The sequence below is a fragment of the Oncorhynchus mykiss genome, chromosome 22 (assembly GCF_057628025.1).
Source record: "Oncorhynchus mykiss isolate SJ-2025 chromosome 22, ASM5762802v1, whole genome shotgun sequence".
Classification (NCBI taxonomy): domain Eukaryota; kingdom Metazoa; phylum Chordata; class Actinopteri; order Salmoniformes; family Salmonidae; genus Oncorhynchus; species Oncorhynchus mykiss.
The window spans coordinates 19341153-19355086 of record NC_143043.1 but is presented as its reverse complement, the minus strand read 5'-3'; the positions used below and the strand labels follow the sequence as shown (position 1 = coordinate 19355086).

Sequence of the window (13934 nt, the reverse complement as noted above, 5' to 3'; positions counted from 1 at the left end):
ATAATACATGCATGCCTCCACAGAGCAGGAGATAATGGATGCGTCCCAAATTCTACCCTATAGTGCACTACTTTTGAAACAGGGCTCTGGTCAAAAGTAGTGCACTATATGCACTGAGTGAACAAAACATTAGGAATACCTGCTCTTTCCATGACATAGACTGACCAGGTGAATCCAGGTGAAAGCTATGATCCCTTAGTGATGTCACTTGTTAAATCCACTTCAATCAGTGTAGATGAAGGGGAGGAGACAGGTTAAAGAATAATTTTTACACCTTGAGACAATTGAGAAATGGATTGTGTATGTGTGCCATTCTGAGTGTGAATGGGCCAGACAAAATATTTAAGTGCCTTTGAACGGGGTATGGTAGCAGGTGCCAGGCACACCGGTTTGTGTCAAGATCTGCAACGCTGCTGGGTTTTTCACACTCAACAGCTTTTCGTGTGTATCAAGCACAGGAGGTTGGTGGCACCTTCATTGGGGAGGATGGCTCTCGTGGTAATGGCTGGAGCAGAATGGGTGGAATGGTATCAACAACATGTTTGATGCCATTCCATTCGCTCCGTTCCAGCCATTATTATGAGCCGTCCTCCCCTCAGCAGCCTCCAATGGTGTCAAGAACGGTCCACCACCCAAAGGACATCCAGCCAACTTGTCACAACTGTGGGAACCATTGGAGTCAACACGCTTTTGACACCTCGCAGAGTCCGTGCCCCGGCGAATTGAGGCTGTTCTGACGATACGTACGTATGTCAATGCTTGTCCATTGGCATGCAGCAACACACAGTGAGACACTGCACACAGCCCAGAGAGCCATTGTCTCCGTCCCAAATAGCACCCTATTCCTTACATAGTGCACTACTTTTGACCAGATCACTATGGACCCTGGTCAACCTCTGGTCCAAAGTGGCGCACTATATAGGGGGATAAGGTACCATTCGGGACGCGGGCCATGTCAGTCTGTGGCATGGGCCAAGGCCCCTTTCTCTCTCATGTAGACTCGCGTCATAAACCACAGGCCACTGTTTGAAGGGGAACGCCAGAGGGTTTGGCACGATCCCATCCACTCGCACAGTTAGATATACTGCCATTGCACTAGAAGGAATGCAAATAGTCTTCCATCCATTGCGGAAAAACTCCTAGAGCTAGAGGTACTAGAACATAGACTGGCGTTTCTAGGAATAACGTCTTGACATACCAAAGACAAAGCTGCTGTTTCGGCTTTGTTGTTTTGTGTACGTTATCCGATTTGATCCCAATTGCATAAATAAGATACGTGCGTTCAAGTCAAGTTAGATTTGGTTTCTCCTGTCAGGTTCATTTAAAATGAAGAAGGGTGCCAGCATGCCTGCCTGCCTGCCCTCCCCCTGAGATGAATCAGTGTGTTCTGGTTGACAGCTCCACTAAGTAATTCATATGTTGTGTGTTGATTGATAGATCTGTTGTAATTTCTCTTTTGCGGTTGTCAGCCATAGGAGTGTGACTTGACATTTCAAACCCCCGTAAATACTAGCTGCTTGACAGGGAGTCTGTAGAAAGAATGCTAGAAGAATTCTAGAATGATTGTCCTCTGTTGCTGCCGAGGCTTTACTTCTTCCACTGCATCAGAAATGAGCTGGAGACGCGAGGGTTGTGTAGTGCATGTTATCAGACATTTTCTTTCCAGTTTTTGTTCCTCTTTGGAAGAAAAGATCCCTGTGGTGCAAAACAGTTTAAATGAAATTATGTTCTATAATTTTCTCACACTAGGGGATTCTCTTCCTGGTACAAAGCAGTATGGGAAACCAGGCTCAGCAACTTCAGAAAGTGTAATAAGAGGCGGTATACGGCCCAAATGGCACCCTATTCCCTACATAGTCCATTACTTCTGACCAGAGCCCTATGGGCCCTGATTGAAAGTAGTGCACTATGTAGGGAATAGGGTGCCATTAAGGATGCAACCATGTTTTCCACTCCAGAATCATTTCTGATATTTTGAGGCATTCTTGTATGAAACATAGTTGTTTAATGCAGGGTTCTCCAAGCCTGTGTCTAGAAAACTACCATTCTGTACATTTTTACTTCAACCCTAATCTAGCACATGAACTGAACCAGGTTAGTTACAACTGGGTTGGAGCGAAAACCTACAGGAGGACAGCGCCCCAGAAACAGGGTTGGACACCCCTGGATTAGAGTGTTCCACTCAAAGCTAGAAACCAAGCATGCATTCGTTCTCTGGGCTGTTGGAAGAGAGTGGAACCGGATTCTCTGCTATTGTGGGCCGTTTATCACTACAGTAAGAGTTTGTCCTCTTCGTTTGTCCTCTTCCTTTTAGCCCGAGTACTCCTCGTTTTGCTGCTTTAGGTATCTACTGGAGATAAGCATGTAGGTAGATTATGAAAATGGCACAGGGATTATAAAAGAAGGGGTTACAAATTATTCCTGTTTTCATAATGGACGGCTTTGCAGATGAATGTAGAATGCATGCAGCCAATTTCTGGTACAAGGCCTATCTCGTTTTACTGAGCGCCTGCCGTCATTTACATACGGTCTATGGTGCCCGTCTTTTAAACTAATATTCATATGACTTTGTGTTACTTTGTCTTATTTCAACTGTCCCACTAGTGAAAAGAAAATCTAAACAGTTACATATCCCGATTTAAAAAATATATATATTTTGGACGATATACAGTATATATTTGGACATTTATACTTGACTCCGAGTATAAACGTGTTTGTTTTTTTCGTAGCTGTGCCAACGCTCTGGTATTTTTCATCCTATAGCTTGTTCATCTCCTGCTCTCGTCCCTCTTGTCCCTCGCAAATAAAATCACAGCATCCAACTGCAAAACATATAGAATTGTGAGAATCGCAATACATCTCGTGAGGTCCCTGGCAATGCATAGCCTTTAGTCCCAGATAGCAGCAATATTTCTCCATGTTTTTATCATGAAAAGGTTGCAATGTGTGTGTTTTTTTTTTTTTTGACCAACTTTTCCTGCCGCCATTGGATATCGACAGACCTCCTGGTCGATGATGACCTTCAAGGTGAATTCTAACTTCATCATGTTGCCCTCCCCTCATAATGTGCTTGGGTCCGGGGTGAAGTTTCTCCTCGGTACAGATCTAGGAACCAGCTTCCTGTCATGACCATAACCATTAGTGGGGAAAATGACTCAACAGACCCAAGATAAGCGTCTAGGGGCAACTTCTCCCTAGATTAGTGTCTGAGCATGGCATGTATGTTTTTTTTTCTGTGGGGACGACGCGTGTCACCTGTCTGTTTGTAGCATGATCGTCATTTTCAACCTATTTCCTTTTACAAGCATTAAAACCCCCATTCACATAGGGCAGTGGAGAAATGCCTTCAAATGTAGAGTTATCTTTTCCCGGACCAAGTAAGTCTGTGCTTTTCCCATTACTTTCCCAATACTTTCCCATTACTTTCCTATTACTTTCCCATTTCTTTCCCATTACTTTCCTATTACTTTCCCATTACTTTCTTGAACTTTTGTAAATCAGGGCCCAAGAATAATAATCTCCACGAGGCCATTATATCACTGTATTGCCCAGTGTGTGTGTGTGTCTCTCTCTCTCTCTCCCTCTCTCTCTCTCACTCACTCACTCACTCTCGTGCTGATGGCCATAATCCACATACGGTGACTGATGATCTCTCTCTCTCAGACACAAATGGCTTTTTAAACCTCTTTCTCCAAGGTGCAAAGTCTGCAAACAGATTGGTCTCTTTGGCCAGTCAAGCCCAATAGCTTCTGCTTTTAAAAATCCACCTTTCCAGAAATAAGTCTCTCACCATTGCCGCTTGTTATAGACCCCCCCTCACCCCCCAGCTGTGCCCTGGACACCATATGTGAATGGATTGCCCCCCATCTATCTTCAGAGTTCGTACTGTTAGGTGACCTAAACTGGGATATGCTTAACACCCCGGCCGTCCTACAATCTAAACTATATGCCCTCAATCTCACACAAATTATCAAGGAACTTACCAGGTTCAACCCTAAATCTGTAATCATGAGCACCCTCATAGATATCATTCTGACCAACCTTCCCTCTAAGTACACCTCTGCTGTCTTCCACCAGGATCTCAGCGATCACTGCCTCATTGCCTGCATCCGTAATGGGTCCCTGGTCAAACGGCCACCCCTCATCACTGTCAAACGCTAAAACACTTCAGCAAGCAGGCCTTTATAATCGACCTGGCCCGGGTATCCTGGAAGGATATTGACCTCATTCCATCAGTAGAGGATGCCTGGTTGCTCTTTAAAAGCGCTTTCCTCACCATCTTAAATAAGCATGCCCCTTTCAAAAAATGTAGAACTAGGAACAGATATAGCCCTTAGTTCACCCCAGACTTGACTGCCCTTGACCAGTACAAAAACATCCTGTGGTGTACTGCATTAGCATCAAATAGCCCCAGCGATATGCAACTTTTCATGGAAGTCAGGAACCAATATACACAGTCAGTTAGGAAAGCTAAGGCTAGCTTGTTCAAACAGAAATTTGCATCCTGTAGCACTATTTCCGAAAAGTTTTGGGACACTGTATAAAGTCCATGGAGAATAAGAGCACCTCTCTCCCACTGCAGTGAGGCTAGGAAACTCTGTCATCACTGATATCCGATTATCGAAAAATTTCAATAAGCATTTTTCTACGGCTGGCCATGCTTTCCACCTTGCTACCCTTACCCCGGCCATCAGCTCTGCACCCCCCGCAGAAACTGGCCCAAGCCCCCACCGCTTCACCTTCACCCAAATCCAGGCAGCTGATGTTCTGAAAGAGCTGCAAAATCTGGATCACTACAAATCAGGTGGGCTAGACAATCTGGACTCTCTCTATCGAAAATTATCCGCCAAAATTGTTAAAAACCTTATTACTAGCTTGTTCCACCTCTCTTTCTTATCGTCTGAGATCCCCAAAGATTGGAAAGCTGCCGCAGTCATCCCCCTCTTCAAAGGGGGAGACATTCTAGACCCAAACTGTTATAAACCTATATCCATCCTGCCTTGCCTTTCTAAAATCTTCGAAATCCAAGTTAACAAACAGATCACCAACCACTTCGAATCCCACCGTACCTTCTCCACTATGAAATCTGGTTTCCAAGCTGGTCATGGGTGCACCTCAGCCACGCTCAAGGTCCTAAACGATATCATAACCACCATTGATAAAAGACAGTACTGTGCAGGCGTCTTCATCGACCTGGCCAAGGCTTTCGACTCTGTCAATCACCGCATTATTATCGGCAGACTCAATAGCCTTGGTTTCTCAAATGACTGCCTCTCCTGGTTCACCATCTACTTCTCTGATAGAGTTCAGTGTGTCAAATCGGAGGGCCTGTTGTCCAGACCTCTGGAAATCTCAATGGGGGTGCCACAGGGTTCAATTCTCGGGCCAGACTTTTCTCTGTATATATCAATGATGTCGCTCTTGCTGCTGGTGACTCTCTGATCCACCTCTACTCAAACGACTCCATTCTGTATACATCTGACCCTTCTCTGGACACTGTGTTAACAAACCTCCATACATGCCATACAATGCATGTAAAACTAAATGCATGCTCTTCAACCGATTGCTGCCCGCACCTGCCCTACTCTGGACGGTTCTGACTTATGTGGACAACTACAAATACCTAGGTGTCTGGTAAGACTGTAAACTCTCCTTCCAGGCTCACATTAAGCATCTCTAATCCAAAATTAAATATGTGCATGGCACAGTTGCACTCCTATGGTCCACCTCTCTTTCTTATCGTCTGAGATCCCCAAAGATTGGAAAGCTGCCGCAGTCATCCCCCTCTTCAAAGGGGGAGACATTCTAGACCCAAACTGTTATAAACCTATATCCATCCTGCCTTGCCTTTCTAAAATCTTCGAAATCCAAGTTAACAAACAGATCACCAACCACTTCGAATCCCACCGTACCTTCTCCACTATGAAATCTGGTTTCCAAGCTGGTCATGGGTGCACCTCAGCCACGCTCAAGGTCCTAAACGATATCATAACCACCATTGATAAAAGACAGTACTGTGCAGGCGTCTTCATCGACCTGGCCAAGGCTTTCGACTCTGTCAATCACCGCATTATTATCGGCAGACTCAATAGCCTTGGTTTCTCAAATGACTGCCTCTCCTGGTTCACCATCTACTTCTCTGATAGAGTTCAGTGTGTCAAATCGGAGGGCCTGTTGTCCAGACCTCTGGAAATCTCTATGGGGGTGCCACAGGGTTCAATTCTCGGGCCAGACTTTTCTCTGTATATATCAATGATGTCGCTCTTGCTGCTGGTGACTCTCTGATCCACCTCTACTCAAACGACTCCATTCTGTATACATCTGACCCTTCTCTGGACACTGTGTTAACAAACCTCCATACATGCCATACAATGCATGTAAAACTAAATGCATGCTCTTCAACCGATTGCTGCCCGCACCTGCCCTACTCTGGACGGTTCTGACTTATGTGGACAACTACAAATACCTAGGTGTCTGGTAAGACTGTAAACTCTCCTTCCAGGCTCACATTAAGCATCTCTAATCCAAAATTAAATATGTGCATGGCACAGTTGCACTCCTATGGTCCACCTCTCTTTCTTATCGTCTGAGATCCCCAAAGATTGGAAAGCTGCCGCAGTCATCCCCCTCTTCAAAGGGGGAGACATTCTAGACCCAAACTGTTATAAACCTATATCCATCCTGCCTTGCCTTTCTAAAATCTTCGAAATCCAAGTTAACAAACAGATCACCAACCACTTCGAATCCCACCGTACCTTCTCCACTATGAAATCTGGTTTCCAAGCTGGTCATGGGTGCACCTCAGCCACGCTCAAGGTCCTAAACGATATCATAACCACCATTGATAAAAGACAGTACTGTGCAGGCGTCTTCATCGACCTGGCCAAGGCTTTCGACTCTGTCAATCACCGCATTATTATCGGCAGACTCAATAGCCTTGGTTTCTCAAATGACTGCCTCTCCTGGTTCACCATCTACTTCTCTGATAGAGTTCAGTGTGTCAAATCGGAGGGCCTGTTGTCCAGACCTCTGGAAATCTCTATGGGGTGCCACAGGGTTCAATTCTCGGGCCAGACTTTTCTCTGTATATATCAATGATGTCGCTCTTGCTGCTGGTGACTCTCTGATCCACCTCTACTCAAACGACTCCATTCTGTATACATCTGACCCTTCTCTGGACACTGTGTTAACAAACCTCCATACATGCCATACAATGCATGTAAAACTAAATGCATGCTCTTTAACCGATTGCTGCCCGCACCTGCCCTACTCTGGACGGTTCTGACTTATGTGGACAACTACAAATACCTAGGTGTCTGGTAAGACTGTAAACTCTCCTTCCAGGCTCACATTAAGCATCTCTAATCCAAAATTAAATATGTGCATGGCACAGTTGCACTCCTATGGTCCACCTCTCTTTCTTATCGTCTGAGATCCCCAAAGATTGGAAAGCTGCCGCAGTCATCCCCCTCTTCAAAGGGGGAGACATTCTAGACCCAAACTGTTATAAACCTATATCCATCCTGCCTTGCCTTTCTAAAATCTTCGAAATCCAAGTTAACAAACAGATCACCAACCACTTCGAATCCCACCGTACCTTCTCCACTATGAAATCTGGTTTCCAAGCTGGTCATGGGTGCACCTCAGCCACGCTCAAGGTCCTAAACGATATCATAACCACCATTGATAAAAGACAGTACTGTGCAGGCGTCTTCATCGACCTGGCCAAGGCTTTCGACTCTGTCAATCACCGCATTATTATCGGCAGACTCAATAGCCTTGGTTTCTCAAATGACTGCCTCTCCTGGTTCACCATCTACTTCTCTGATAGAGTTCAGTGTGTCAAATCGGAGGGCCTGTTGTCCAGACCTCTGGAAATCTCTATGGGGTGCCACAGGGTTCAATTCTCGGGCCAGACTTTTCTCTGTATATATCAATGATGTCGCTCTTGCTGCTGGTGACTCTCTGATCCACCTCTACTCAAACGACTCCATTCTGTATACATCTGACCCTTCTCTGGACACTGTGTTAACAAACCTCCATACATGCCATACAATGCATGTAAAACTAAATGCATGATCTTCAACCGATTGCTGCCCGCACCTGCCCTACTCTGGACGGTTCTGACTTATGTGGACAACTACAAATACCTAGGTGTCTGGTAAGACTGTAAACTCTCCTTCCAGGCTCACATTAAGCATCTCTAATCCAAAATTAAATATGTGCATGGCACAGTTGCACTCCTATGGTCCACCTCTCTTTCTTATCGTCTGAGATCCCCAAAGATTGGAAAGCTGCCGCAGTCATCCCCCTCTTCAAAGGGGGAGACATTCTAGACCCAAACTGTTATACACCTATATCCATCCTGCCTTGCCTTTCTAAAATCTTCGAAATCCAAGTTAACAAACAGATCACCAACCACTTCGAATCCCACCGTACCTTCTCCACTATGAAATCTGGTTTCCAAGCTGGTCATGGGTGCACCTCAGCCACGCTCAAGGTCCTAAACGATATCATAACCACCATTGATAAAAGACAGTACTGTGCAGGCGTCTTCATCGACCTGGCCAAGGCTTTCGACTCTGTCAATCACCGCATTATTATCGGCAGACTCAATAGCCTTGGTTTCTCAAATGACTGCCTCTCCTGGTTCACCATCTACTTCTCTGATAGAGTTCAGTGTGTCAAATCGGAGGGCCTGTTGTCCAGACCTCTGGAAATCTCAATGGGGGTGCCACAGGGTTCAATTCTCGGGCCAGACTTTTCTCTGTATATATCAATGATGTCGCTCTTGCTGCTGGTGACTCTCTGATCCACCTCTACTCAAACGACTCCATTCTGTATACATCTGACCCTTCTCTGGACACTGTGTTAACAAACCTCCATACATGCCATACAATGCATGTAAAACTAAATGCATGATCTTCAACCGATTGCTGCCCGCACCTGCCCTACTCTGGACGGTTCTGACTTATGTGGACAACTACAAATACCTAGGTGTCTGGTAAGACTGTAAACTCTCCTTCCAGGCTCACATTAAGCATCTCTAATCCAAAATTAAATATGTGCATGGCAAAGTTGCACTCCTATGGTCCACCTCTCTTTCTTATCGTCTGAGATCCCCAAAGATTGGAAAGCTGCCGCAGTCATCCCCCTCTTCAAAGGGGGAGACATTCTAGACCCAAACTGTTATAAACCTATATCCATCCTGCCTTGCCTTTCTAAAATCTTCGAAATCCAAGTTAACAAACAGATCACCAACCACTTCGAATCCCACCGTACCTTCTCCACTATGAAATCTGGTTTCCAAGCTGGTCATGGGTGCACCTCAGCCACGCTCAAGGTCCTAAACGATATCATAACCACCATTGATAAAAGACAGTACTGTGCAGGCGTCTTCATCGACCTGGCCAAGGCTTTCGACTCTGTCAATCACCGCATTATTATCGGCAGACTCAATAGCCTTGGTTTCTCAAATGACTGCCTCTCCTGGTTCACCATCTACTTCTCTGATAGAGTTCAGTGTGTCAAATCGGAGGGCCTGTTGTCCAGACCTCTGGAAATCTCTATGGGGGTGCCACAGGGTTCAATTCTCGGGCCAGACTTTTCTCTGTATATATCAATGATGTCGCTCTTGCTGCTGGTGACTCTCTGATCCACCTCTACTCAAACGACTCCATTCTGTATACATCTGACCCTTCTCTGGACACTGTGTTAACAAACCTCCATACATGCCATACAATGCATGTAAAACTAAATGCATGCTCTTCAACCGATTGCTGCCCGCACCTGCCCTACTCTGGACGGTTCTGACTTATGTGGACAACTACAAATACCTAGGTGTCTGGTAAGACTGTAAACTCTCCTTCCAGGCTCACATTAAGCATCTCTAATCCAAAATTAAATATGTGCATGGCACAGTTGCACTCCTATGGTCATCTGGGCCAGAACTGCCTGTGTGACCTGTGGATTATGTCTGCAGTAGCAGTGAAAGGGATGTGGATGTTCACACGCCCTCGCTCATTTGCATTCAGTTGACAAATGCCTGAAGTCTGCAGGCTGCAGCCCTCTCTCCCTCTCTGTCTCTGGCCAGAGCCAGACCACGATCCGCCCCCTCCCTGGTCTCCCCTCCTCTTCCCCCACCTGCTGCAGCGTTGGCAGGAAGTAATTTCTCCTCTCTCCTGATGAAAATTGGAAGATGAAGACAAATCGTCTCTTGGCCATTATGCCCGATGTCCATTTCAGAGCACTGGAGGAGAGCAAAGGGAAATGGCGATCAACAGCCTCTATGCAGGTGGGGTGCTCAGCCCACGCCTAACGTAAACACTTTGGTTTACAGACACACTGGTGTAGAGTTAAAGCTTCCAGCTTTTCATACTTGTGTAATCTTCTTCTTGGGAGCGGAACAGATTGCTTTCATGGATTTTGCTTTTCTTACTCCCTGGTTGGGAAAAGGTTTTGAGAATTATTTTGGAACAGGAATGTAAGTCAGCTGCATCCATTTAAATGTTTGTTTCTGCAGAGTCGGTGTGCCAAACCACCACCTCCCTACAGTACGTCTGGCCTCTGCCAAGTGCAATCTGTTAGGGCCACAGGAGGAGTTTAAGGCAGCATTAAACAAGTATAACATGCCATGAATGTTCATCACAGACAGTCATATATTATTTTCAGAGACAATTTGAAGCTGCTTCCGAACCTGAATGCTACATTTCACCAGGGAAGCAGAATAAAGGCACAGGGATTAGCATGCTAAGGTTTATAATGGTGCTGTTAAGAGAGCGAGAAAGAGAGAGAGAGAGAGAGATGAAGGGAGGGAGAGGGAGAGCCTTTAGAGCAGAGCGGGATGGATATGCATGGATGCTCTTGTCTCTGGGAGACTTCTTCCTCTCCTCCCTCTCTCCTCTCCAGCTACAGTTCTACTGAAAGCCTTCCTTATGGTTGATGGGTTTAGCTGATTATTGGGCTGTGGCAGGCTGTGATGTGGTGTCCTACACCGGCTCATTGATATTCCCCCTCTCTCGTCGGCAACATTTAAACAAGAGAAGCTGAAGCAATTTACTTCCAGACGGAAAGAACACCTTTGTCTGAAGCGCTGCAGATTGACTGACTGAGCCACTGCTGGGCGTGTCGCCACATCAGCACACATTAACCTCGCCAATGACAAGTCCCACCTTGGGCTGGAAATGTCCTGTAATTTCACCCAAATTCACAGGTTTTCCCGGGAAATCCCAGTTAGAAGTTTCCCGGAACCAGGAGGGAAAACCTGGGAATTTTGAGAAAGTTTGTGGAGTTGTGTAGCCTGAGTCCTTTCCCTTCCCGTCCTCTCTGAAGCAATGCAATAGATGTCACTACCTCTTACCGTTTTAGAGGATGGCATTAGCTATGCTTTCCGTGTCGCCCAGTAAACTGTGTGAATAGGGTTTAGTCTCCACTGGCTTGTCGTTTAACTGTTCATTAGTTAGTGTGCGAAGCTGGAGGTTATCAGGGGTCTCGCTGTTGCAATACCCCCCCCGGGTCTCTCTCTCTCCACAGCTGAAGGCACACTGCGGATGCTCCAGAGGTCATGTTTATTTGGTCCTGTTTCTGAGGCGGAGGAGAACAGTGTGCTGCTACTGAGTATATATCTAGCTGCCTCACTGGGCTTCAACTCTCCTGGAGAAAGACGTATATATTTCCTATTTATTTATTCCTTTTCACTGTCTTGAACTCCGATAAGAATCCCTAATTAATTTTGTTAACGCATGACAGCGTCAGTGTTGAGCAGCTTTGGAGCCTCAGCTCGCCGGGCAGTGTTGGACCGGCGCCCGCTCTATTGAAGCGAGGGACGTGGGCAGTGACTGTTCAGTGAGTTGGCCACTGCGGTCTCTCTTGCACTGGGGCTGGGGGAGTCGAGTTGAGGGGAGTTAAGACCCCTTGGTGTGAGGTTACGTCACACGCACATCCACATGAGCCATGTGTGTTGGGATCCATTTGCCTGAAGCTGAGGGGATCAGAGAGTATCGTGGCGTTAGCATCATGGCCCTGGAGCTTCGGATTTATATGTGTGGATGCAGAGCAGCATATGCTTCATAATTGCTGTAGGCTTGGGATGCGTCCCAAATGGTACCCTATTCCCTGTATAGTCCACTACTTTTATCGATTTCCAGTCAAAAGCAGAGAATAGGGTGCCATTTGGGACGCTGATATTGTTCCACATTTGGACCGACCGGCCCTCGTGTCAGTCAGCTAGTCAGCCATGCTGCGTTGCGACACCCCCAAATACTATCGTCATAGTAATTAATCTGGTGTGAATTTGTAATTTGACTGACCTCAGTGGGGTTTCCCCCTGGTAGATGAGTTTATGGGGAAGAGAACCCCCCTCTCCATTTGCAGAAACACGCTTGGCCACATCCTGACATTTTTATGGCTCAGCCTTGTTCTACTAGCCTATATATCTTCTCTCTCACTACAAAGCCTGAGAATGGCGAAGGCAACTTCTATCCTGTCAAGGCACGGGGCGGCATTCTAAATGGAACACTAATCCCTTTGTAGTACACTACTTTTGACCAGAGCCTTATGGCTTCTGGTCAAAAGTAGTGCACTACATAGGAAATAGGGTGCCATTTGGTACTCTTCCCATTTGTGGCCTCTCATACTGAAAAATGATGCTGGGCGGTTTCAACTAGTGATTGAGGCTTTGGGTTCTATTTCACTCTTTTTTCCCCTCCTAGGCCAGATAGGTGCTATGAGAAGTATGGCTAAGAGTACATTTTCCCAGCTAAGTTGCTAGAGAGAAGAGAGTGTGTTAACTAATAAGCTGAATCATTGAGGGTGGAGATGAGAGCTGGGGCGGTGTGGCATGAAAAACTGAAAAAGCTACTGCCTTTAGCATCACATAGAATTGGAAATGAGCCATGAATTCATTTCAATTAAGACTTTAGCGGCTTAAATGTCAAACTCCAACGCGGGTAACACAGAGTTTTTACTCTGAGCTCTCGCTAGCAATTCCAGAGTGCCTGAATCATCGCAGTTGATCCCTATCTGTGGTGTGTGCTGCTATGTAGTGGCTCCAGTGCTGTCACTGTGTGATGCTAATGGTGATTAGGGGTGACACACTGGGAGATGCACGAGGCCGGTGGCAGTCTCTAACCCGGAACCTGTACTACTGTCTTGGGCGCTCTCCCCTATATAGTGCCCTACTTTTGACCAAGGCCCAAAAACTAGTGCACTATATCAGGAATAAGTTGTCATTTGGGATGCAGACTCACGCTCCCTCGCCTCCCTCCCCTATCCCTCTAGGCATGCGGAGCTCGTACGCCAGTCAGCACAGCCAGCTGGGCCAGGACCTGAGGTCAGCCATGTCCCCTGACCGACACATCACGCCCATTTACGAGGACAGAACCTTCCATGGGCCCCTGTACCGCAGCCCCAGCCACCAGGGCCCCGTGGACCTCAACCATGCCTCGCAGAGCGCCATCTACAGGGGGCCCTCAGGTACAGTAACCACATGACCAGGCCTGTAAAATGCCTGTAACTTTCACAAAATTCACAGGTTTTCCAGTAATCCTGGTTGGAGGATTCCCGGATTTCCTGTTTATTCCTTCCTAATTCCAAGAATCTTTCAACTGGAATTTCTGGAAAAACCTGGGAGTTTTGGGAGAGTTCCTGGAATTTTGCAACCCTATTGTCGTCTCTGTGTGCACTGATGAGAACACTAATGTAAACAATATGGTATCAAGGCATTAATAAGCAGATTTGATCAGCAGTGAGGACAGACAGGCAGCATTAGTGAGAAACAGATGTTGAGGAGAGAGCAGTATCCTTCATTTAAAATGACTCTGTCATGGTTTATATATGTTAGATCCCCACTCTAGCCCAGATGCTCTCTCTCTCTGTCTCTCTCTGTCTCTCTCTCTGTTTCTCTCTGTCTCTCTCTCTGTCTCTCTCTGTCTCAC

General features: G+C 46.3%; 1 protein-coding gene across 14 annotated transcripts in view; it reads left to right on the top strand.

Moving 5' to 3' along the window:
- pkp4 (plakophilin 4) overlaps nucleotides 1–13934 on the top strand; it is a 123054-nt gene that overhangs the window by 59726 nt on the left and 49394 nt on the right. For 13 of the 14 annotated variants that reach the window (XM_036958883.2, XM_021579147.3, XM_090215669.1 and 10 more), the window contains one exon: nucleotides 13279–13473. In XM_036958883.2, the coding sequence (XP_036814778.1) occupies nucleotides 13279–13473 (195 nt within the window). Of the gene's footprint in view, nucleotides 1–2387; nucleotides 3028–13278; nucleotides 13474–13934 lie in introns of those variants that run through there. The other variant, XM_090215671.1, reaches the window with a different exon arrangement.